The sequence below is a fragment of the Heterocephalus glaber genome, unplaced genomic scaffold (genome assembly GCF_053883595.1).
Source record: "Heterocephalus glaber isolate CG9 unplaced genomic scaffold, H.glaber_assembly_v1.0 deba00001606, whole genome shotgun sequence".
NCBI classification, from domain to species: domain Eukaryota; kingdom Metazoa; phylum Chordata; class Mammalia; order Rodentia; family Bathyergidae; genus Heterocephalus; species Heterocephalus glaber.
Window position 1 is genome coordinate 8,441,321 of NW_028258377.1, and position 27,136 is coordinate 8,468,456.

General features: G+C 37.3%; 1 protein-coding gene across 5 annotated transcripts in view; it reads left to right on the forward strand.

The window, feature by feature from the left end:
- Mcc (MCC regulator of Wnt signaling pathway) overlaps positions 1–27,136 on the forward strand; it is a 425,319-nt gene that overhangs the window by 76,877 nt on the left and 321,306 nt on the right. For 4 of the 5 annotated variants that reach the window (XM_087194482.1, XM_087194483.1, XM_021238432.2 and 1 more), the window contains exon 2: positions 1,880–2,127. In XM_087194482.1, coding sequence (XP_087050608.1) covers positions 1,880–2,127 — 248 coding nt within the window. Of the gene's footprint in view, positions 1–1,516; positions 1,658–1,879; positions 2,128–27,136 lie in introns of those variants that run through there. The other variant, XM_087194481.1, reaches the window with a different exon arrangement.

Here is a 27,136-nt window from a genome sequence, read left to right on the forward strand (position 1 = left end):
ACACACAAGATAAAAGATGTGGCTATGTATAAATTTCTTTATGAGATATGAAAGTAGGATGGCACGTGAGCAGGGTGACCAGCTAAAAAGGTTAGTGTCATAGGCATGGCATAAATTAAGAATGTTTTAGTGACTCATATACTTATGGAAAAATATAAAAAGAATACGTATAAAAATATTGTAAGGCAGAAAAGGAGATCCCCTTTATTTATGTCAGCTGGCCTTCCATTGGTATAATAAAATACCAAAGAAAATCCATGTAAAAGAGGAGAGGTTTATTTTGGCTCACAGTTTCAGAAGTTGCTGTCCACCATCACTCGGCTCTATTGCATTTGGGGTGGTGGTGAGGTGGAACATGATAGAGGGTGACCAGTGGAACAGAGCTGCTGACCACAGGGCAACTGGGGTTAAAGAGAGACACTGAAAGAGGGCTCCTAATATCTCCTTCAAGGGCTCACCCCAGGGGCCCAGCTTCTTCCCATTTGCCTCTACTATCTCTAGTGTAACAGACTGGCGACTGTGCTTTTAACACATGAGGGAATGAGAAGATATGAAAAATGTCCATGGGCCGGGGATTTAGCTCAGTGGTGCTGCGGCCTGCCTTGCAAGCGCAAGGTCCCAAGTTTGATCCCCGGTACCAAAAAAAAAAAAAAATGTCCATGATTCCATGAGCCTGAAGAATTTAGGGAGGTCATGGTGGCATTGACCAGGAGAAGAGATTTGTGAGTGATGACTGAGTGACAAGTGGCCTTTTCATGGCTAGGTTTGAGGTATCAACAGTTATCAAATTGGGCATTTTCTTAAAATGAGTGAACTTTTGCAGTGTGTTAGATGGAAGCATTAATTATCTTTGTGATCAAGAGCTAATTTCTGATGTCTCTTTCAACTCTTTTTTTGTTGTTGTTTTTTGTTTTTTTGGTACTGGGGATAGAACTCGGGACCTTGGGCTTGCAAGAAGATGTCTCTTTCAACTCTTAAATTCTAGAATCCTTTGAATTTCACTAAGACTTACAGCTGAAGCAGTATGAGCAAACTGTTTCCCATAGGTGATTAGATAGAGAGAAAAGAATAAAATTTATATGTCAGGGATCAAACCAGTGTCCTCCAGATAAATGTTTTTGGTCTGCATAATGTTGTTCTGTTATTCCTTTTTAATTTTCTTTTTTCTAATTTGGGACTCTGTAGGCTAGGTATGCTTTTCTACCCTCTTAGATCCACACACTCCACACATTTACCTGGCATCTAGTCCTGGAAGACATTTGAGATTTTGATCATTACTCTGAGTCTTAGGGCTGTACTGATTGCTAATGGGAAGGTAGAAAGCAGTGAAAGAAAATTAGGAAAAAACAGGTAGGTGAACAAGAATCATGAAAATCAAGATTAAATAACATACTAAAGAAGTACATATTTAGCTATGGTTCAGAAGGCTGAAAATCAAGCTTATTAAAATCTTTGTGTTTTTTTACACCTTGACTAGATTTTGAATTCTGCCAAGAATGGAAACAATGTCCTTTCTGTGTTCTGAAACTTTATCTTACAGAGAGATTACAGTGCTATCCTCCACAGGTGTAAAGAAAAAATTTAAGCTCTTCAGTTTCAAAGGAAAGGGACAGGAAGTCCTAGAAACAGGAAGAAAAAGAGAACAAAGGATTAAAAGGTGCCTTTCCTTTTCAAATAATAATAATGGAGTTTTTGTCTGGAATAACCCAGATAAAATAGATGTTTTGTACACTTGCCGCTTTTCTGATAGCAATGAGACAGCTGAAAGTAGTTCTTCTATGTGTAAATATATTTCAGAAATAAACTTTTTTGTCATTAGCCACTTTCTCTAGATCAAATGTCGCTCCTAACATGTTTTCTCCCTGCACCTCTTCTGCAGAAATGACTTGCTGATGGTCTGTCGCCAACTGAATATGGAAGAGTCTGTGGCTGAGATCATGAGCCAGTTGGGTGCAGATGAAAACGGGAAGATTTCCTTTCAGGATTTTACAAGGTGTCGTATGCAGCTAGTCCAAGAAATTAGGAAGGAAGAAGTAGACCTCTCTGTGAAGTCAGACAACTCCTGTAAAAAGAAGAAGCTAAGGGACAGAATTGATTCCTGGCCCACGAGCAGTGACAACAGTCTGGGTAGGTACAATAAGGAGGCAGTATGACGGTGCCCCACTGGCTCCACTGATTGATCTCTGTAAATAAAGCTCCTGCCTAATTATCCTGGGGCTGCACTCCTGGCCACACTTGCCTTGGGTGGGTTCTCAGTATTTTCCCCAACAGTATTTTCTGTTCAACAGTTCTTGGTTTTCCATGCATAATAATGCTGATTCAAACAGCTTGGAAGAGATGGGGCAAATGGGTGGTAAAAGGTGGTAACTGCATCAGTAGGCCTGAGGAACTATTTTTGGGGACTTCTTTACAGCTTAGTGCTGAGGTTTTAAAAAGCCATTTCTTTTTTATTTAACGCTAGAAAATTTTTCTATATAGTTTTCCTGTGCATAAGTGTTACTATTTCTTTTAGATACAAGATAAGCAGTTGGAAAGAAAGTTTTTAATAATGTTGCTAATTATTGAAACTTGGTGATAGGATTGCTTACATATATTTTTGAATATATATATATATGTGTATATATATATATATTTATATATATATATTTAGCATGTTTGGACTTTTACATACATAGTGAAAAGAAAAGAGGCATCTTAAAAAGTAGCCTAAATAAAGGGACAGAGGAAAGCATCTGAATTTTCTTCAGGATCCCTCCCACCTTGAAAATGTCTCTTGGATCTCTTTTAATGTTTCTCCCTCTGATGAGTGGATCTAGTAGCAAGAAGGTGAAGCTCCATGTTGATTGTCCATAATTTATTTTGTGTCTAGATCTATGTATACTAATTAGCATGGATAATTATGTAGTAGTGCCTCACAACACACACACACACACACACATGCACCCCTTGAACAATGCTCCTGACAGTGAAATAATTTGGAGCATAACTACTGGGTAAGTGAAACAATAAAAACATCCACATACGCTCTGTGCTTTACTACTTTAATGGATTCTACTTTAGTGACAAATGTGATGTCTGGTAATGCATGAAGTACATGTGCTTTCAGCACAATATGTAGAAATATTTAATTTGAGAACATTATTTTCTGAGTACTAAACTAATATGTGTTCATTATAGGAAAACTGTAAAGCAAAGGCAAACAGAAGAAAATAAAAATCATCTTTAATTTTACCAGGCAGCATAACAGCTACTGCTTACGTCTGATATGCTTATCTCTGTCTCTATCTCTCTGTCTCTCTGAATCTCTCTCTTTCTATTCTGTCCAGTTTGTATGTGTGCACATACACCTGCGCCTGATTTTCTTTCCTTTCTTTTATTTGTTTTCTGATTTTTTTCACTTTTTTTTTGGTGCTGAATATTGAACTCGGGCCTTTGTATATGCTGAACCTGTATTGTACCCCTCAGCTGTACCCCCAGCCTTGTTTTTTGACTAGTTCTTTCTCATACTTTCTATATGGCTTTGTATCTTGCAATTTTCCTTTTATATTCTCTTCATGCTTTTATATCATATTCAAAAGCATGATTTGTAATGGTTGCATGACATAAAATAGACACTCAGTAAATATTTATTAAATGAAAGAATGAGTGGAATTCTTTCTGCCTAGCTGTATTTGCTAATTTTCTGCCAAGAACATGAGTTTCTTATATAAGTACATGAGTGTATACATATATATATATATATATATATATATATATGAAATGTTAAGTAAACTGTGGAACATCCCAGCAGCTAAATACCATAAAGTTATTAAAATAATGTAAAATGTGTGTCAAATTTGAATATGGGAGAAATACTTTTATGAAAAAACTATACTATTTAACTGTCAAAATGTATTTAATATATACTAGAGGTTTATAGATATTTTGAGAAGAATATGTTTGAAAGAATTACTAATTGATTTGGTCATCACATGGGCTTAACTGAAGCATAGAAAGGTTGAAAAACAATTCTCTTTCATCCTTTTTTTATAGCCTTGTATGCTTAAGAAAAAAGAGGTAGCTGAGAAGAGGGGGACTGGGGAAAGGCTGGCAGCTTTGAAACCTCTGACCAGTTTACCCTGGTAGTTAAGGCTTCAGAATGTGATCACTTGAGTGTGAATCCTGGTTCTGTCACTTCCCGCAGCCTTGACACTAGACAAATTGTTTAATCTCTCTGAGTCTCTGTTTCACTAAGAGTAAAGTAGGAGCAGTTACAGTTATTTGGAGGAATAGATGAGTTAATGTACATGTGCAAACACGTAAAGCAATGCCTGGCATGTAATGAGCATTAAATCCATGTGTATTAGTCCACTTTGCACTTCTGTAATGAATACCCAAGGCTTGTTAACTTTATTATGAAAATAGGCTTATTTGGGCTGGGGATGTAGCTCAGTGGTACAGCACCTGCCTGACAAGTGCAAGGCCTTGAGTTCAATTCACAGTATCAAAAAAAAGAAGAAGAAGAAGAAGGAAAATAAGTTTATTTGACTCACAGTTCTGGAGGTTCAAAGGCCAACATCACATAATGGCCTTCTTGCTGGGAGAGTGTCCAAGAGACCCAGGACATTACATGATAAGAGACAAGGGAATCCTTCTTCTTAAAAACCCATAAGGATTCAACCTTGGGGGCTCTACCCTTATGACCTGATGTAATCCTAATCAACTCCCCAAAATCCTACATCTAAATATCATAAAGTTTCACTCTTTTGCTGCCTCACAATGGGGATTAAATATCAATACTAAAGCCTTGGAGGGAGCATTCAAACTACATCCAATTGATAATAACATGTTTAATTATTGTTATTTCCACCCAGTTTTAAATCCTGCAGATTGTCAGATATATGTTGGAAAACAACCTCCTACTTAGTCTAATGTGAATCAAACACATTTTTAATTTGACAAAAGTGAAGATTTATGTGTTTAATTAGTCCCTCTCTTTTCTATGTCATCAACATTTTCCTCTGTCTGTGTTTAGATAAATTCCAGTATCTCCCACTTTGGGGTGGAGAGAAGCCTTCTCTTGACTCCATGGCCTCCGAACTACTGCCTAATTGTTCTGCTTCTCTTCACTGCAAACTTTTATTTTTGGTACTGGGGATCAAACTCAGGACCTTGTGCTTGCGAGGCAGGTGCCGGAAGCACTGAGCTAAATCCCTGGCCCTGTAAACCTTTTTGAAGAGTTTGTCTATATTGAGTACTTATTGGTCCTGCCCTCTTCCTTCAGGCCACTACCGTCTACTTCAGTCCTCTGATCTTGCTTTTGATACATTCATGTTGGCCAATCCCTTACTTCCTTTTCTGTTCATGTCTAGATCTTTGGCATACATTGTCTCCCTATGTTCCAGCCATACTGGTCTTTGGCATACATTCTCTCACAGGTCTCAATGCTTTCACATATGTAGTACAGTTTTTGTCCTAAATGTATGTATATCTACTTTTGCCCTTTCCCATGAGCTCCAGAATCAGGAAAATGGACTCATAACTCTGGTATCTTCTAGACCTTCCAACGTCAATACAATTAAGAAGTGCTTGATTTCCTTTTTCATTCTTTCTCCCAGGCCCATTCCTCTCCCAGATATCTCCATCTAGGAAATATTTGCATCTAGGAAATACCTCTGTTTTCCTGTTTGCTCATGCTGGCCGGTTCCATTGTCTCTCTTGCCAAAGCATATCCAGAATCTGTCCACTTCCTTTCTTTTCCTGCCACCATCTTTATCCAAATGCCTGTCGTATCTTGCCTTGCCTACTAAAATAACGTGCAACTGGCCTTCCTGAATCTACCCTTGATCCCAGCATTTCATTCTCTACCTTGAAGTGAGTGGTCTTTTAAAATTCTAAACATATGTTTTGGTCATTCTTGTGTCTAAAATGTTCTGTTGCTTTCCTATCATCTTAAAGTTAAAAACTCTTTACCACAGTTTGATTAACACCCACCACTCTGAATTGATCTCACAGGGATTCCCCTGATAGTCATACTGATCATTCTGATATTCCTCCACTTTAACAAATTTAGTCAGCCTCCTGACTTTTGTCACTTACCTTTGGCCTAGAACCATCTGTATGCAACCTGTTTATTGCATAGTTGGCTTTTTCCTGTTACTCACATTTCAGCTTAAATATGCTTTCTTTAAGAGGGCCTTCCCTAGCTAGAGTAACCTCTCATTCATTCTTTCACATGCCCTCATTGCTACCTACCACTTATCCTTATCTATCATTATATTGTGTACCTACTTGAACACTCACTATGTAGCTTGCCCGATGCAGTGAAAGTTCCACCAGAGTACTTATGGCCTTGCCTATTTTGTGACTGCAATACCCTAGCACTCAGAATAGTACCTGGGATGTGGGAGATGTTCAATGCATATTTGTTGAATAAATGAATAATAAATGAGCAGCGTGCTGTATTTATACTCTTTAAGCAATACACAGAAGTGCAATGCATGATCTCAGATGCTAAGAAACTTACAATTTAGTTGTAGAGACATAAGCATGTGACAAATTATATAACAATAAGGTTTTTTTTTCCTTTTTTATTCTTTTATGCTGGAGATAGCACCCAGGGCCTTGCACATGGTAGGCAAGTGCTCTACCACTGGACTACAACTCTAGCCCTAGCAGTAAGATTAAAATTATAGTTAATAAAATATAAGGTGCTATTGATTGGTACAGAAAAAATAGTCTATAAATAAGCACTGAGAAAAATCTGTGAATATAAGTTTCAAGAGAAGGTTAGGATTTTACCTGTGGCTACAAGATGGAGAGAAGCAGAATATTGGACTATCGTGAGAAAACCATAAGAAAACTTTAGTTTAACAGTTAACTGTCAGAAAAAAAAACCTTTTATCATCAGCCCTGACATTTCACAGCACATCCACAGAAAGGAGTAGAGTTGGCAGGAAAACAAGACCTGTCAAAGTATTACATGCACAACTTGGAAGAGGAATTTCAATGGATTTATTTTTCCCAAGTGTTTCCCACAGAACAGTGATTTTTAAGAGTTGGTCATAAATATTATGTGAAGAAAGAATTCCTTTGTCATTTAATTTGAAAACATTGGCTTAAAGTAGATGAGTAGTTTTCTTACTGCAAGATATCTCAGAGCTTTTAATATGCTAATGCTTCTTGTGAATCTTCAGGAGAAGAAAAGAAAATAAAGCATTTCCCAAATATAAGTGACATTTCTCTTAGGCTTTGCATTTTCTGCTCAAATATACTTTGGGGAGAAGTTAAGTTACCTGGACAGGTAGGTCATAATATATTTTTATATCCATTTTAAGTCAGTTTAGAATACTGTTTTTAAGTCTTTATGTCTATCAGAGATTGGCTACATGACTTAATAGTTACAGCAATAGCAACAATAAAATGGCTAAAATTACTAATATTTACTCTGTTCAAGATGATTTTCTAGGCTTATATTACTTAGATCCCAGCTTCATGACTGAGTTGCCATGGGACTTAGGTTAGGTTACTGATTATTCTGAAATTTAGTTCTCTTAATCTAAATTTAGAGTAGTAACACGTACATTGTAGGGTAGCTGGAAGGATTTAGTGAGTTATCACTTGTAAAGGTACTATAAAGTGCCTGGTCACAGGAGGTGTTCAGTAAGTAATAGTGATTATCATTATCATTATCACTCTGATCCTTTAGAGTAGGGACCTCCTTACATACTGGAGGACACTGAGGTTCAAAGTCATAGAACCAGCAAGGGGTGGTGAAAGAGATGATTCTTTGAGTCCCTGGCACCAAAACTTAGAAAAGTTGGTTTTGATGACCAAAATTTAAACTAGAAACAACACTACCATCCAAAGGTTATTCTCAGAAATTACAGACACAGGGTCCCTGGAGTCTCGAGGGGAGATTTGAGGGCAATTACAGTTAGTTTAAGCCCGTATCTTCCTCAGCAAAGTGACTCAAATATTGTACCAAAACATTTGTGAAGCTTTCCTTATGCTGCCTGATTTCCCAAAAATATCATCTAGATTCATTATAATTATTTGGAAATTACATTTTGAAAACTGCTTTTCTTAGTGATTAGGAAAGACCCTGAATTTAAAAAGCTATCATTAGATATTTCTGTATGTTAGCAATTCCAACAGAGCCTTTATTTGAACATGCTCTTTTAAATAAATAGGTTTTTAAAATTTCAGCCAAACTGTAAACCTTGCATATGATTTCCACATGTATGTGTCAAAGGTGTAAATTATGTAAGAGGTGGTGCTTCAGAGGGCCGGAAGAGAGCTGATCCAGCCTTTCTGACTTAATGAAGTTGTCACGTCTTTGTGCTTTTCTAAGTTGCCCACTTGTTTTTCTTACTTTGGGTCAGGTCTCAGAGAGCTCAAGAAGTTATTTGGATCAAAACCCTGGGGTATTAAAACACTGTTTAACACAGCAAACATTAAGACCTGCTAATTAGTACAACTAAGTTTAATTTATGCAAAGATTGGAACACTTTGCATATTGCTTCCAACAATCTGTGACTTCAGGAAACTTTGCTGGGTTTTTCTGGTGGCAGATTCCCTCTGACGTGTCAGCCATCCTTGCTTTTCTGCTAATGCCTAATGATCCTCAAGGAGCACAGAAAGTGAAATTTCTTGGAAAAGCTAACAGCAAAAGTTTTTTCCTAATAGGTTGAAGTTAAAAGTTAGATCAAAGAATATATGGTTTAGGCAGGAAGGACTCCAAACTTCACAATATAATGGAGGAAATGTAAGGAAATACCTTGATTCCTTGGTAAATTTTTTTAAAAATACCATAAGCAGCATCGTGAATTTTGGTTTGATATCTTAAAAAACAAAATTAAAACCACAGTTACTTGGGCCAGGGATTTAGCTCAGTGGTGCCAGCGCCTGTCTTGCAAGCACAAGGTCCTAAGTTCGATCCCCAGTACCAAAAAACCAAAACAAAAACAAAACCCACAGTCACTTAAGGTACACACAACCCTTCTAATCTTGACACATCCTAGTCTTCCAGAATGAATGTCTTAGCATTATTTTCTAGGGGTTTTTTTCTATATGCATAAATATTTTTCAGAATCTTTAAAACTGATTAAATTCAGGCAAGAAGACATTTTACAGTCCAACTGGATTGGCTCTAATATGTAGAATTCTGGTTGCTGTATCAGGACTATGAGAAATGGTTTAAGTCCCCTTTGAGCTCTGGGTGAGCAATTAATAATTAACACAGAGGCTTTTAAATAAATCAGTCATGATAGGGATTCATTGTTAAAAATACTCCCCAGCTAACATCAAAACAGGCTGAAGTCCCAATAGTTTTTCAGGCCCAACTGAAAGTTTTGGGACGATTTAATGATTTGTATTTGTTGTTTTATTTCATATACTGCACATCCCATGGTGTAGGGTGAACAGTCTGTTAATTTTATTTATTCTGTTCTTCCTTTGGGAGTTAAAATAGGCTTCTGAAGTCTTTAAGTAATGGGACCTGTTTTACGTTTTTGAGTTGAATACTGAGAATGCTGTCAAGTACCTGTCTTTAGATTAACTGTCCTTTAGATTTACTTTGTGTAGATTTGGTCAGTTCTTCGGTTAATATGGCCTGTCCTTCTTGCCCTTGAACAGGCTTCAATCCATACTGATTCTTCTGTTCATACTTCTTATGTTGGCATGGTTCCAGATCTGAATCCTCCATTATCCTTTTAATTCCTAGTGAACGTGTATGATAGGCAAGTGCTCTGTCTCTGAGCTGTAACCTCCAGCCCTGATTCACTTCTATCTACCACTTAATACACTCTGCTATCTAATCTCTGAATACTTTCGGATACCAAGACTCAGTGGGCTTATCCTACATTATTCCATTTTGTTTCCCATTACTTCCCCACATGGACCCTTAGCTTCAATGATGCTGTCCTTCTAACTGACCAGTACATACATTCCTCAAACCTGCTTCTAGAGTTTCATTCCTATTTTAATTAGAAGCCCACCATAGTGGTGCATACCTGAAATCTCAGCACTCAGAGAGGAGAATCACAAGTTTGAGCCCAGCCTGGACAACCTAGTAACTTAGCAAGACCCTGTCTCAAAATAAAAAATAAAAAATGGCTGGGGATGTAGCTCAGTGCAAAAGCCCTGTGTTCAATCCCTAGGACTGCCAAAAAAACCAGAATATGTTAATATATTAGAGCTTTTTGATGACAAGTGACTAACACCCATTTCTAATAGGAAAGGTGGGGGGGTGGATGAATGAATATGCATGTGGCTGTATTGAAGTTTGGGCAGTGGACCCCAACATAGCTGGGTTCAGAGTCTCAGATGCCATTGTTCAGTATTTCTCCCCCATGCCTCAGCTTTTTCCTCCATAACTGGCTTTATGCCCAGGTTGTTGTTGTAGCCTCCAGCACTCCCAGGCTTACGTTCAGTCTGTTGAGTAACCATAGGAAAAGGAATGATTTTTCTCCTCAAGAAGCACCACAGAAGTCCAGGAAATTGGTCTCACTACCTCTTCTTGGGCTACATACCTATCCTGGAATCAGTAACTCTGGCCAGAAGAATGCAGTGCTTTGATTGGCCAGGCCCAGGTCACATGATCAACCTGTGGGGTGGCACTGTCTCTATCCATATCTGATGAGAGTTGAGAAAAAGGGGTGGGGAACCAGGGTCCTTTCATTACAAAAGGGGGAATAGATGCTGGGCAGTCAAAATAACATGTCTGCCATGTGATTCTACAATATAAATCTTGCCTTTTTTTCTTCCTTGGTACATGTGTTCTTACAATCCTCAAAAGGTTCTAAAAATTCTAGATAATACTGATAGGTATTACATGTTCTTAGCAACTAGGAAAGTTTTGTGGGTCTTGTCACACAACCAAATTATGGTTTAAAAAATTTTTTTTATTAGTACATGTTTGCAATTCATGCAGTTTACAATCATCTTGAGGGGTGGTTACATGTACATATTATAGTTTTTTTTTTTCCTAACCCCTTTCCCCTTCCCTCCCTCCCCCTCTCTTCCTCTAGTTTCCCTATCACCTTTTTCTTGTTGATATTTTTTTTTGGTACCGGGGATTGAACTCAGGATCTTGAGCTTGTGAGGCAGGCACCAGAACCACTGAGCTAAATCCCCAGCCACTTGTTGATATTATTTGTCTTGGCTTTTGTTATATAATGTTCTGTTTACATTGATTGGAGTTATTAGGTTCCTGTACATGGCCCCTCTTTATTCCTCCCATTTCCCCTTCCCCTTCTCTTCACCCCTCATCCTTCTTCCCTTGGACCACTTCCCTACTGGACAAGATCTGTCTCTTTGTCCCATTCTATCCATCCTTTATCATTTTCTTTGTACTGTGCCTCAGTCAAATGAAAGATAACAGCACAATTCATAATAGCGAAATCCTGAAAGCAGCCTGCGTACCCATCAACAGATGATTGGATAAGCAAAATGTGGTATTTATATATAATGGAATACTACTTGGCAATAAAGAATGACAAGTTTGAGGCATATGTAGGAAAATATAATGTTGACTGAAATAAATCAGACACACAAACTTAAATACTGTATGGTATCTCATTTGAGTGAGCCAAATTGTTCTTTTAATGATGGGTAGACATTTTGTGTTTTATGTGCTTTGTTATACCCTGTGTACATATCTGTCATTGTGATTGTGAATTTTATTGTGTTGTAATTATCCATTTGTGTGTTCACCTTCTCTACTAGATTATACATTTTGGGCAAGTAGCACAGAGCCTGACACATGACATTCACTGCATGGGTATTTGATCAATGAATGAGTATATCAGTAAACAAAACTTTTTGGTACCACAGCACCTAGTGTCAGGTACAGCTATCAACAGCTATTTGTTGATTTGTTTTCAGCTTTCAAGGTGTGGACCTCTTTCTCTGTGCTATAGCTATTCCTTTGAATTAAAGACATGTGTGTTTGGATCTGGGCAATTTTTACAAGGAAAATAAGTCCAGTCAATGAGTTACAGATCGGTACTTTTTCCTTCAAATCTATTTTTATCCTAAGATTATAAATAAAATAGTGCCAGAACATCTGAGCATGGTGGCACATGCCTATAATCAAAGCTACTTAAAAGGCTGAGGTAGGAGGATTGTGAGTTTAAGACCAGCCAGGGCAATTTAGCAAGACTGTGTATCAGATAGCTAATAAGTATATGAAAAAAATGTTCAACAACTTTAGCTATTAGGGAAATGCACATCAAAGTGAAAAAATTTTTAAAGGGAGCAGAGGGTGTAGCTTAGTACTCCCTGGGTTCAATACCCAGTTCCCCCCAACAAAAAAAAAAGGAAGGAAGAAGAAATAAGGAAACAGACCAGATAGTGATAAGTTGGAGAAGAGTCCACTTGAAAGTATTATCCATTATTAAATTAAATGTCCTTCTGCTTTATATTGAGTTATGGTTAACATCTGGCAAGCACATAGCAGTGGTTGGGGGTGGAGAGCTGTAAAAGCCCTAAGACAAACATGGTATATATTCTCATGTGTCAATTTGGCTGATTATTTGGAGGAGAATTTGTATGCGTTAGTAATTTTTTTTAAAAATGGTATTAAAGTAAATGTTGATATACATGGAGTAGAATTAAAAACTCAAATGACTTACCAAGATAAAACATGAGACTTCAGAGAATTCCCTGGCTTACAGGTGATTCATTCTATCCCCCAAGCCTCTTGATGCTCCTCTCTGCCTTTGGTGTACTTTGGAAAAAATAGTTGGGAAACACTGTTGAAAGATCCCTTTACAGTGTAAACCTTAAATCTTGTTTCTCTTCTACTTTGTTTGGGCTGTTTATGGCTCTTGATATTTGAGCTCATGGTGTTTTGGTATTAAACAATGACTTACAAAACTGTCTGCATCAAGGAAGAAAGACAATCTAAGGTTGCCCAAACATTGTTAAGATACCAACAAAGGCATTTGGTTGTTGTGATGGCTTTGATATTTAAAACACACACACACACACACACCACACACCCCGGAGAGTGGGAAGGAAGGAGGGAGGGGAAAAGGGAGGGAGGGAGCGAGGAAGGGAGAGAGCAAGAAACTCAGCATAGGCTCCCCCACCGCCATCTGAGGCTCCTAGGGCAGAGAAGGTGAGCTGTGTGGGCGCCAGAAGCACCCCCCCCCCCGTGGAAATGATAAGACACATAAACAAGCCTCAAAAACAGACTTCTGGATCACCTACAGCAACCCCAAAGGGAAACGAGATGGAACACTCTGATACTCAACCACCTGGACTCTCTGAACTGGCAACAAAAGAGGATCTGGGAAAAATGAAATCAGAAATAGTTACTCAGATAACAGCAAAGATTGTGCTCATGGTGCAAGACATGATTAATCTAGAGAGGACACAGATTAAAAAATAGAGGATCTGAGGAACATGATGGAATCCCAACATAGGAAACAAATGGAATCCATAAAACAGATACAAACAGATTTCCAAGAGATTAAAAACTCCATCGAAAGTCTGCACAGCAGAATGAACCAATGTGAGGATAGAATTTCACACATAGAAGATAAGATTGCAATTAGGAGGAAAAGAAAAATTGCTTCAAAATTGTAAGGGAACATGAGAAATCCATCCAGCAGCTGCTAGACGATGCAAAGAAGAATAACATAAGACTGATTGGAGTCAATGAAGAAAGAGGAGAGAGTGCAGATGACATAAAAAAAATGTTCACAGAAGTGATGGAAGAAAACTTTCCAAGCAGGGGAAAAGAACTTAGGACTCCAGCTAGCCTTAATCAAAAAAAAAACTGCACATAGGCGTATAATAGTTAGGATTCCAGAAATCCAACAGAAGAATAAAATTCTACAAGCAGTGAGAGAAAAGAAACATCACGTACAAAGGAAAGCCCATCAGAATCACAACAGACTTCTCAATGCAAACCCTCAAGGCAAGAAGAGCTTGGAGTGAGGTATTTCAAGCCCTAAAGGAAAACAGCCTCCAACCCAGACTGTTGTACCCTGCAAAACTATCTTTCAAAATTGATGGAGAAATAAGATACTTTCATGATAAAGAGCACCTCAGGACCTTCATGAATACCAAACCAGCACTCCAAAAAATTTTAGACAATACCCTAGGAAAAGACAATGAGGATCACAACCCTAGGAAACCCAGCAGAATGAATCCATTGGGTGTGACAAATTAAACGCAAAGGGGGAGAATACAACAAAAAGAAAAAGTCATGACAAGGCTTTTAAAACTTTTGACTTCATCCCCCTAATGAGTGTATAGTTCAGTCTTGTTATTGTACTGATTGGTATTTTTCTGATTCTAGAGTTGCACACCATTCCTTGTGCTATACTGGCTATTTATCATCTTCTTATGTCTACATTTTAATTGGGTTGTCTATTAATGAGCTCTAAGAATTCTTTATATATTCTGCTCATAGGTTATATGCATTGTAAATATGGTCTGTTTAAGGACTACTTTTCTTTTTAATGATGTCATTTAAAGTTCTAAATTTTGATGGAATCTCATTTATCAATTTTTTTCTTTTATACATCATGTTTTTTGTATCCTAGGTAGTTCTTGCCTACCCTGAATTCATAAATATTTTCCCTTATAATTTCTTCTTAAAGTTTTATACTTTTAGGCTTTCTTATTTAGGTTCATAGATCCCTTCAAGTTATTTTTATGTATGGAAATAAAGGGTTGAGGTTAATTTTTTATATACGGATGCCAGGTGTTCTAGTGCTGTTTGCTGAAAACACTATCTCTTCCTCGGCTCTTAAATTGAGTTTATATTGTATAAAATGCTAATGTTAAATAATCTTTCAAAACTCAGTGGACCATATATGTGTGGTTCTATTTCTAGATTCTCTGTTTTATTCCAATGATCTATATGTCTTTCCTTACACCAACACTGCCTTGATTACTGTAGCTTTAAAAGAAATCTTAAAATTGGGTGCTAAACATCTTCCAACACTGTTTTTGTTTTTGTTTTTGGCTTTTCTGGGTCCTTTGTACTCCTACATAACTTTTAAATTTCAATATCCAATTCTTCCTTTATAGCAAGTATACATGGACCTGAATTTTTATATATACCTTGTGTTTTCTAATCCTGCTAAATTCAAGTACAAGTTCTAGGGGCTCCTAGAGATTTCTTAGTATTTTCTCTGGAGATGATCATTTCATCTACATATAAAGATTTTGCTTCTGCCACGCCAATCCTATCCTAGTTGTGTCATTTTATTGCCAGACTATTTTGGCGGGGACTAGGTTTCAAAGTTTAATGGACAGATAAAGACTAAGCATATCTGTCCTTTTTCCCCACCTTAAGGAGAAAGCATTGTATCTTCTCCATTTATATAAGGCATTCTCACTGGAAGTATGGAGTACATGTCTTTAATCTGTTGAGAAGGTTCTGTTCTACTTCTAGTCTCCTGATAGCTTTGACCATGAACAGCTGTAGAATTTAGTCCAATACTTTTTCTCCAACTAGTGACAGGATCATATGGCTTTTTCCTTTCCTCTGTTTAAATGATGACTTTTGGGGGTGGATCTTCCAATGCTGAACCAACACTGCCATCCCTATAACAAAACCACTTTCTACATACTGCCAGATCTGACTTCTAATAGTTTGTTTTGTTAAACAAATTTCTATCTATGTTCATACTTTTTTCTTCTATTATCTTTATCCAGTTTTAGGATTAGCACAATGTTGAGTTCCTAAAATGAGGGGAGACGTGTTCCTTCTTTTTTCTGCTTTAATTGTTTGATATAATTTATCAGTTAAAATGTTTATGAGCCTGCCATTGTCATATAGGTAGGTTTTCAAGCTAGGAATATACTTTCTTTAATAGGTGCTATTCAAATTTTATATTTCCTCCAGAATTAGTTTCATTATTTTGTCTTCTAAGTTACTTCTTAGAAGTTGTCAAATTTATTTCAAAACAGATTTTTGAAATATGCTTTCTATATCCTTTTAAATTCTGCAAAATCTGTGGTAATGTCTCCTAGATCTTAATATTGTAATTTAAAAAATGTATAACTGATATTGTGTAATAGGAAGAAAAGGTCTAAAAGAGCAGGGGAATTGGGAGGGTTAGGGGAAGGGAAAAAAGGGAAAGGAAAAAATATGAGAAGAGGAAAAAAATGGAAACAAGGTCTTTGCAAATAGGGAAGGGTGGAGGGGGTGAAGGGAGGGCAAGGGAAGGGGAAAAAAAATAAGAACCAAGATACTCATGTAATGGTACAAGATCCCAATGATAACTGTATTGTATACCTAAAATTTACCAATAAAGTTAATGGGGGAAAAAAAATTAAAAAAAAAAAAAAAGAAACTCAGCATATAGAATGAAGCAATCCTGCAGTGAAAATGTATTGACACAAGGAAATCTTGATTATATAGGGGTTGCTTATATGTGGCAAATCTTGCTTTCAAATTATGAGCATAATTAAGGACATAATATAACATTGTCCTTAATATATTTCGCAGATTTAATATCTGACAGATCAGCAGCATCCATTAAAACAAACATTTTCCTTTTTCTTAACCAAGGGAAATGTGGAGCACTAAAATGGAAAACTTGTTTAGACTTATCATGAGAAGTCATGTCTTGAGGACAGACGAGAGATTTTCTGAATAAGAAAATAAAATAGGAAACTGTAATACACCTCTCTCTACCTTACCAAGCTGTGTCTACTTTGGTTATTTAAGGTGTAGGTTCTCAGATAATCAAGCTCACATATTAAAATGTAAGTACAAAAGACCCAGTGAAACCAAAGATAATAGATAACTTTGACATCATCTAAGTCAGCAAGAATAATCAATGTATGTTACTTAGCTATCTGCATAAGTATGTTTTTGTGTTGGGTATATTTGAACTTCAGTTGTCTTTAATTGTCTTTTCTTAGTGTGAACTTTAACTTTTGTACTTACAATGTCCAAAATTGTATTTGTGACATATTCTATATTATTTCTTCACTGTCTATTCACTGCAGACAGAAGGAAAACCTAAAAGGAAAATAGAAGAAAAAACTGATATATTTCTTTTCTAAATTTATAAGCAAGCAGGTATGAGATCACTAGATTCTCAGGTATTTCTTGAGATACCAAAGGTTTTAGATGTTTTGTAGATTACTGTTTCATATTGTTAAATATGTTGTTTGGTAATGATCTAAATTCTTTTAAAATGATGTCTCTAATAGTGCAAACTGGTTCTGCCTTACAGGATGATTCCATCTTTTGTCAGTATGTTTCACAATGTTTAGTGTTGCTACTTTTGGATCTTTTGTTTTAGCTGCTCCCTCCTGGCATTAATCGCTTCATTTCAGCCAGCATAAACCAAAAAGTTCATGGAGACCCAGGTGTACTTATCTCCGGTGGGAATCCTGCTATGAAGGGCGCCAGCGATTACCTGTGCTGATGATATCTTTTGAACTACACAGAACACAATAAACTGTTCATCTATTTTCTCTCTCCAGCATGATTTAATTGAAACAATTCATTAAGTGTCACTGTTTTTATGGGTTGTTGAAATCATTCCAATTTCAGTGGCAGTGATACAACTTGGCATGATTTTGATATTTTTCATGGAATAAAAATGATTACTTGGCTGAGATAAAGGCCCAGTCTGATCACAGAGTGTTTAGCTTGGCCAGACTATTCCATTATCCATTGTTCATTCTACAGAATCTGTCACTCAGCATTATAATCACAAAAGCCTCAGGAACGCTTTATTTTGCTTCCTGTTTTATCTCTTATAAGACTACTACAAATTCATTGGAGAACATAAATGAAAATGCATTAGTAACTGACTGTTTAAATCAGTTAAATTTATATAGTTGTTTTGGACGAATTTTGTGTGGTTTCCAGTTGATCCATTTAAATTTGTATTTTCAGGAAAAACATTTTGCTTCCAGTTTAAACATAATTTAATCTTTTATCTTGCATATTTACTTAGCTCTCATTTTATGGATCTGTCTAATCCAGTTCTAGATAAATTTTAACACAAAAAATTTACCAAGTCAGATTTCTCTTTTGGTACTTATAATGCTTTCTTTGATGTATGTGACTTAAGATTTAGAGTACTTTGATAAAATTTTTCTCTTGAATTACATTACAATCCAGAGGATCTGTTAAACATCATCTAGTTTCACTTACTATATAGTGCAGTATGGCAACTCAGAGGACAAAATAACATTTCTCAGGTCACAGAGTTAGTGCATGGCTGGGACTAAACTGGAACTCTTGGCTCCTGGTTTAATTGTCTTTCTATTAATTCACTGCTATGTTCTTTCCTCCTTGTTCTTTTACTGTATTAACAAAACCTTAGAATTTGAGTCTTTATTGAGCTAAATCCCCAGCTATGTAGAGATTTAGGTATGAAAATACCACCTTGGACTCCTCCAATCTCACCAGTTTAGTTGCTTTAATGCCAAAATCTGAGGCATTCAAAATACTTTTTTTTTTTTTTTTTGCACTTTAAACTTTGCTCTTTTCTTTTTACTTTGTCTGTATTTTACTTTGTCATAGCCTGTTGGGCTACTATAAAACATAGCAAAGATTTGATAGCTCATAAACAACAGATATATATTTCTCACAGTTCTGGAGGCTGGGGAGTTCAAGCCCAGGGTGTCAGCAGATTTAGTGTCCTGTGAAGGCCATCTCCTGATTTATAGGCGGCACTTCCTTGCTGTGTCCTTAAATGGTGGAAAAGACTCAATAGTTCACTGGGGTTTCTTTTAGAAGGAAACCCATCTGTTTCATGCGGGCTTCTCTCATTACCTAATCACCCCCCAAAGGCCCATCTCCTAGTAGTATCATCTTCTGGATGTCACTTTTTAAGGTATGAATTTTGATGGAACACAAACATTTAGATCATAGCATACTCATTTTGATAGGAGTAATTAGATACAAAATCTCAGGGACACAAACACTGACATTTTCACCTTATAGTGAATGTATCAACACAGTACTCAGTTGTCATCCATGTTTAAACATGCTGCTGGGTGCTCCTGGCTCTTGAGCTGTAGTCCTCCTTGTAAAAATTGTAAGTCTTATATGAATATTGAGGCTATCATATGATATGTACTTAGGCCACTGCCCTGAGATACATGGGGGTCTCCTCTGCAGGTAAAGGTGATTGCTGATGGTTCTTCCCAATTCATTGTGTGGGAAATCTAGGTCCTCAGACACAGAACTGCAGCTCAGAAGCAAGGCTTGCAAGTGGTCAGTGAGGGCAAAGAGATAACATAACTGAATAAAGTTGACTGGACCTAGGCTGCAGAAAACTGGAGGTCACATGCCTAATGTAAAGGGGCAGCTGCTGCTAATTCCAGCCAGCATTCCTATGTGGGAATGGGAGTTACATGTTTCTAGATCAACAACTCTTCTCTCCACCCCCACCATATATCTTTATGTATATGCGTTCACGCCAAAAAACGTTTTTGACTTTGTAAAATATGATCTTTCTAAAAGTTCAATGCTGGTGACTGAATTGTTTAGAACTGATTTTTAATTAAAGCCGAGCTAATAGAACATGTCTGGATCAGATAGAGTCAGTCCATAGTCCACCAGTCTGAAGCTTCAGCCACAAGAAAGACCTAAGCCAGCAGATAAGAGATGGCTTTTTTCTGAAGCTTAATGACTTGCTTTTAGAAAAATAAATCAGGCTATTTCTTTCTCTTTTTTTGGTACTGGAGATTGAACTCTGGTCCTTGTGTTTGCAAGGCAGGCAGTGGAACCACTGAGCTAAATCCCTGGCCCTCAGGCCATTTCATTTTATGTTCTTGAATGCTGGAAACTGATGGGATCTGGCTAGTACCCACAAATAGTAAGTCACTTCTGGAATGCCTGACTATCTACTTTCCTGCTGTTTCTATGTTAATTTCTTATCTGTTTGAGGGTATTAAAGAAGAAGAGGCATCCATTCTTGGGCCATAGTAAGAGTAACATCTCTGCCTCTTCATGGCCTAGGACTGGCTGCAGGGATAATTAGAGGAGCATCCTGATGGAAATGGTGAATCATAGAGGAGAAAAGGATTATGTGGCTTTGCTGCATCATTGATTGTGGAGATCCCCAGCCCAGTGCCAGCTTTGTGGGATAAGAAGCTTGGGAGGTGCCTGCTTTCTTATCTGTTTGATGTTGGCTAAGTTATAGCCAAAGAGTTTAGTCCTTTGGTTTATTTCCAAGAAATGCTGTTGACCTCATTTTAAAAGCCAATTATCAGAAAACATATTTAGCTTTGTCAGTCATTTATACTGTGTTCTCATAAAATGATCAGATTTTTTTTTTTACTTGAACTGGGTTTAATGTAAAGAAAAAGCAGGGTAGAAATTGAGGACAGAGGCAGGATAGGGGAGTCAGAGTTGTAGAAGAAACCTGAGGAAAGGACAGGGATGTAGGGCTTATGGAAAATTCATGTTTCCGATCACTTTCACCTAAAAAGTTCCTACTTACATTGCATGAGCTAGATCAGTGTTCCCTAAACTGGACCCATTAGGCTGCCATGATTTTAAGAAGAGTAAACTAAGATCTTAGAGCTGAAATAGGTTATGTGTCCCAAAGGGACAAACAGCCAAAGAGTACCCGACGTCTGAAGAATTTCTCTGAAATGAATGATAGAGACTGAAACAAGTAGGAAAGGTAACTGAAAGGAAGCAGAGATTCTCCAGGGAGAACACTCAAAATATTCCCCACTAATATACTCTGAAAAACAGAAGAAAATATCATATTCACACAAATGTAGAGGGTAAAAGGATCATTTTTTTAAAACTCTAGGAAAAGTATAGCATAATTGACATACTTAGTAGAAAGAGTAAGAAATACAGATAAAATCTTCCAGAAAGAGGAACAAAAGAATAAAAAGCCAGAACATTAGAATATATAAGAAGAATTACTGGTCCTTGAGGTGCACTCCTGAAATCCCAGCACTATGGGAGGCAGAGGCAGGAGGATCACAAGTTCAAGCCCAGGCTGTGCAACTCAGCGACTTAGTGAGACCCTGTCTAAAAATTCAAAAAAAGGGGCGGGGGTGGGTGGGTGGAGGTGCAGCTCAGTGCAAAGGCCTTGGGTTCAGTTCTCAGTGCTAAAAAAATTAAAAATTTAGAGGGCTGGTGTCAGATCTACTGCTCAAATAATAGGTATTCTAGAAAGAACAAACGAAACAGAGGGGAAAAATTATCAGCAAAATGACATAGAAAATTTTCCTCCATGGGCCGAGGATGTAGCTCAGCAGCACAGTGCCTCACTTGAAAGCTTGAAGTCCTGAGTTTGATCCCCAATACCAAAAAAAATTTCCTCCAAACTGAAGGACATGTTTCTTGATAGAATGTAATTATCAAGTATCGTGGCATCAAGGTGAAAGTTGACCTTCCATCAAAACACATATTATGGAATTTCATTACACTGGAGACAAGGAAGATTCTTTAAACGTTCCTAGAATGAAACTACACAGGACCAATACAAAAGATTTAGAATAAGACTGGCTCTGATTCTCACAGACAAACGTATCAGCAGTTCCCCATCTAGAGTCCCTTACCAAATTATTAAGGAACATAAGGATAGAATAGAAATGTTTTCATGCATGTGGAGTATCAAAATATTTATATTTTTTACTATTTTCCATAACCTCATTTCTTAAAGCTTTTTGACTATCTAAAGAGTGTTAAATTAGAAAGAAATACTTGCAAGTACAAAAGAGAATGGAAGAAGATGGAAACAAGGAGAAGAGGGACTGAAGGGAAGGGAGGGGAATAGGAAAAAAAGCAAGATATATTATGTACAGGTACAAATTCCCTATGATAAATGTTATCATTATGTATATCTAAAATGTACCAATTAAAAAAAAAAGAATGGAAACAAGTGTGAGGTAATTAGTGGTAAGAATCAGTACAGACTAAAGAGCAAGTCGGAATTTCCAGGAGAAATTCTTGTGACTAAATTTGATAGATGATCTATGCATCTTAAAATTTTGAGAGGCAGTTTATGTAAGTGGCTAAGATGATACTCATAATGCATAGAAAAATAAATGAAAATACAGAAAAAAATTCTAGGGAAAACAAAAATTGTTTGAGAAAAGAAAAATAATCATGGCCCAAATGTGAACATGTAGTTTTATCATCATAATTTATGCAGTTGTAATTTAAATAACAAATATTTACTCCTATATCAGGTAACGTGTAGATATTGCTGTGGGGAAAATAACTCCCAATCTGTTAGGGAACAGATGTGCCGAGTTTGTGGCCTCACAACATAGAGTCTGGAACCAAAGGAGAGTTTCATTGGAAATAAGGAGAAGACTAGCTCCTGGATTTCCAGGAGGGATCCGGATTGAATGACCACTGAGGCTGTTTGTCAAGAGTATTTTATACAGCAGAATCACAATGTGGGTATGACTTGTCATGGGTTCAGACTGGGGAGATTCACTTGATATTCAGGCAGCCTGAAGAAGACACAGAGTTGTGAACTGGAATAGACGTCTTTATTCTCAGGTGCTGTCAGCCATGGGCATTTGCATGGCAGTCCTCAGGCCCTAGCTCGTCCATGCTCGCAGCCATCCTCAGCTGCTTAGTGTCCTGCCAGCCTTTATCAGTCTATATTTTTACCAAAATACATGCTAGTGGCCATGTGCCAGTGACGACCTTGGTTATGTGTTATTTACACTGGCTAACATTGACCTTGGTTGTGTGAGTTATTTACCCTGAGACTCATGATGTGCACCTGCACTGAAATCTTGCTGACTTGGACTTAATGTCCAGTGGAAATCACCCCCCCACACACACACCCCCACCCCACACACAGAGCCTGAACCAAAGTGAAGCCATCCTAGACTTCAATTTTCCCTACAGAGTACATAAGCACAAGGTCCTGAGTTCTACCCCTGGTACCAAAAAAACACAACAACCCCCTCCTCCCCCCAAAAAACCACAATAAAATGTGCGTCAAACTGCAATTAACCTATAGGATTGCGAGATAGTCATTTAGCTAATAATGATCCAATAGGGAAGTGAGGCACATAGCCAGGTGTATATGGAAAGAACAAGTGCATTCCTGGAAGGGGATGGGAGTGTGTGGGTCCAGATGTTTTGGTCACCCATCCCGTGCATCTGATACCTATCTATCTGGGCTCCCTGGACCAGGTGGTGTTAATCACAGGACAATCTCAGGCTGCCGTTTATCTCTAGGGTGGCTTATAGGACTGGCTATTGCATCTCCATTCTGAGGCCTGGCTGTCTTCAGATCACCTCCAGCCACAATCTTATGTCTCATCTTCTGCACTGACTCCCTCAAGGGCCTCATCACTCTTTGGGTGCCTGTTAATTTCTCTCCAACTTAGTTGTCTGTAATAATATTAGGATATATCCTCCAGAGAAAATATTTAAAAAACTGCAATAAGTATATTTTAAACTCCTCCTTCAACATACTGAATATCTAGCAAAATAATATTTTCTCACATTTAAACGATTGAGGAAACCTGGGACAGCATTAAAATTATTGACTGAATCTAATAAAACTGAACTTTGGATTACATGACTTTGTGAACCATGGGAACAGAAGGGGTATCCTCAGGTGAAGAAATTTTAAAAATATACCTTTTTCCCAAAGAGCTACAATCATGGAGGGCTATACATTCTGTATAAGACTGAACAGAAACACAGCAACCCATATTACCTTCAGAGTGTTCCAAGGGAAAGTGCCTTTGAGACAAAAGAGTACAGCAGTTCTAAAATATTATCTGAAGATAATTTTCCAGAGAATATGGTCAATTCAGTGCTTATAATTTTTAAGTATATAAGGAGACTATACACCATAAGCATGGATCAATGTACAAAATAAATCTACCAAGATTTTATTTATTGGAAAAATCAGACTCAGAATATAATGTAATTATATTTAATTTGCTATGTTCATAAGGAAAATATAAGCTAGAAAAATAAAGCCAAAATAACTAAACATATGGAAAAAGAACCAAATGAACATCTAGGAATGAAAAATGTAATTGAAATAAAAATTCAATGAAAATTAACAATCAGAGATGAAGAGAGAATTAGTGAACTGGAAGAGAGATCAGAGGGCATTATTTAGAAACCACAGAGAAAGAAAGAGATGTAAAATATGAGAGACTAGAATCAAGAGAGTTTAACATAAAATAGAATTAGATTTCCAGTGGGAAAGAGAAATATGGAGCAAAAGCTCCCCCTTCTCCTTCTTCCTTGAGCTAGCTCATTAGTATAAGAAAGGTTCGATTAACTTTCAAAAAATACCAAAAGTTTTAGAGTTCTGTGCCAGAACAGGAAAAAAATACTTTTTTTTTTTTTGCGGTACCAGGGATCAAACTCAGGACCTTGCACTTGCGAGGCAGGCGCAGTGCCACAGAGCTAAATCCCTGGCCCAAAAATAGCTTTTTTAATGTTCATGAAAGTGTTATAATTTCCAAGTGGTGAAGGGGTGAGTGTTCTGCTGTGTTACTGCAGTACTTATTCATACAAATAAGAAATCGACATATCAAATCATATCAGAAAAACCAGACATATGAACTTATCAAACTCTCCAGATACAACTCCTTCACCTGAGACATATGAAAGGAAAAGCACTCCAAAACTGACACAGCTGCACCACCAACCCGGTCACCTGGTCATCTGCTCCAAACCCTGCCTGGTCCTGGGGCTTCAGCTCAGTGCAGTTTCTCCTGCTCCTGATGCAGCATGGCCCAGTTCAAGCTGGTACTTTCCAAACTGCCTGTATTCTGGACCTCTTTCATCTGACAGCTAACCCCTGGAACCAACCATCAACAGGGGGACTCTGCATTTGTATCACCTTTCTGCCCTTGCTCTCTCAAAACAGCTTCTTTAAATCTTTTGGCCACTTTTAACCCTTTCTTAACCTTTTATAAGCTGTATATTATTGTGTGAGGTTTAAAGTGTGACTTGAGTGTTACAGATATTAGTAAGATTGGAATGGACTAAAAGAACTTGTGGGGTGGGGGATTTAGCTCAGTGATTCTGCCATCTGCCTTGCAAGCACAAGGTCCCAAGTTCGATCCCTGGTATCAAAAAAAAAAAAAAAGAACTTGTGATTACCTTGGTCCTGACTCCAGGCAAAATCAAAAATGCTCAGTTAATTAAAACTGGTGATGGGTCGGAGATGTAGCTCAGTGGCACCCTGCCTGCCTCCCAAGCACAAGGTCCTGAGTTTAATCGCCGGTACCAAAAACAAAAACAAAAAACAACAACAAAAAGCTGGTGATATCTGTGATCCTATTCAATAAATTCTAATATTATGGAAAGACACAAATGTGTCTGGTCTATGTAAATGAATATGTAGCTCGCAAAAAGGATTAAATTCATTGTAAAGATGAAACAGTTTAACATCTGCCTATACCTACAAGTCCCCTGTCATGCTATTTCCAAGCTGGAGAACCAAGGAGACCCATGGCATGCTTAGTCCCAGTCTAAAGTTCTGAAAATCAGGTAGCTGCTGGTGCAAGTTGTGGAATTAAAGCTGGAAGGAATCAAAGTTGTGGAAGGCCAGAGAAGCTGGAATTCTGATGTCTGAAAGCAAGGGAGATGAAGTCCTGCCTCTAGAACAGAGAGTGAATTCACCTTTCTTCTTGACTTTTTAGTCTACACAGGCCCTCAACTGATTGAATTGTACCTAGTTACATTGGGTGAGGGCAGATATTCCTTATTCAATCCACTTATTCAAATGCCAGTCTCTTCTGGAAATACCCTTAAAGATGTACCCAGAAATAATGCTTTACCAGCTGTCTGGGTAGGCCTTAACTCAATCAAGTTTTTAACACCTAAAATTAATTGTAACAAACATAATCTTGAATAGCTCATAGATCAGTGGTGAGATTATACAAATTTAAAAAAATTTAATGGAAAAATTATGAAAATATCAATTAAAATGCAATTCACACAGTACTTAGAAATTTTTATAGGTTTTATGCTTATATTTGAAAGAAAAAAAGAATTGAACATCCATTCCAATAATTTAGAACAGCAAAATAATAGGATAGAAGAAAAGATAATAAAGAACAAAAATTAATAAAATAAAAATAAGCACAAATATAGAAGCACAAACAGGCTAAATGGTTTGTCAAGCTCAGTGGTGCCATGCTTGCCTCACAAGCACAAGGTCCTGAGTTCGATCCCTGGTACTGCAAAAAAAAAAAAAGAAAAGGAATTGATAACTAATAATTGAGACCAGGCCCAGATTAGCCATCTCCCCAATCATGCCTGCCATTGAAAATTAGCGATGACCAAAGTCTTAGTGAATATAATTAGTGTGTCTTGTAAGAGAAAGAAATCCATCCAAAATGTACAGCCTTTGACCAAGGAATACAAACCTTTAAAAAGATAATAAACTTAAATTCAGTTGGGTAGGTGTTACAACCCTCTTGCAGTCTAAGCTCAGGGGCCTAGATAGCTGAGCCTTCTATGAGTTCATGTGAAACTCAATTAACACTTCTTTGAGCTAAAACCTTTTTCTCCAACTTCTCTTTTGAATTCTTTAGCCCTGATTCAACCCGTATCTCCTTCATATATCTAGTTTAGACATGCCAAGATTATCAGCTGCCAAGTATTTTGTTTTTTTTAAAGGTTACAGATGCTTGCCTCAGCTGTGCTTTCATAACTAAATTATTAACTGCTAAAGGGCAGACACTTTGCCTTTTGTATTAAATTTGGTCAGGAGAACAGTGGAAGTGTAGCTGGAAGATTTTAAAGTCTGTTTATTCCAGCTGTTCCTTTAGTTGTCTCTAAAATATCTCTCACTAGGAGTTCTCAAGCCTGTGCTGAAACACATCAAGGATTGTTGAATTTGTTTCTGCACAGCAGGACATTAAAAATGCCCACTAATAGCGATCGTATCATAAGCACACTTCGTAAGAAAAAATGCACTTCCTCGTTTCTTTCTTTCATGTCATCTATTAACAATTTAGCAGGAGAGAGGGAGAGAGAGTTGCATTTCAAAATACTCTATTTCTAATGTTATATTAAAATTCAGGATTTTATTTATTATTCAGAAAAGGACACTAATAAGCTGACTTTCTTTAGATAGCTAAAGAATGAAGACCTGACTTTGGTCACCTGAGAGGTGATACTATTTACCTTGGTAGAACATGTGCTGTGAATTGCTTTTTAAAATTTTCTCCAGGGAGGTTAGATAGG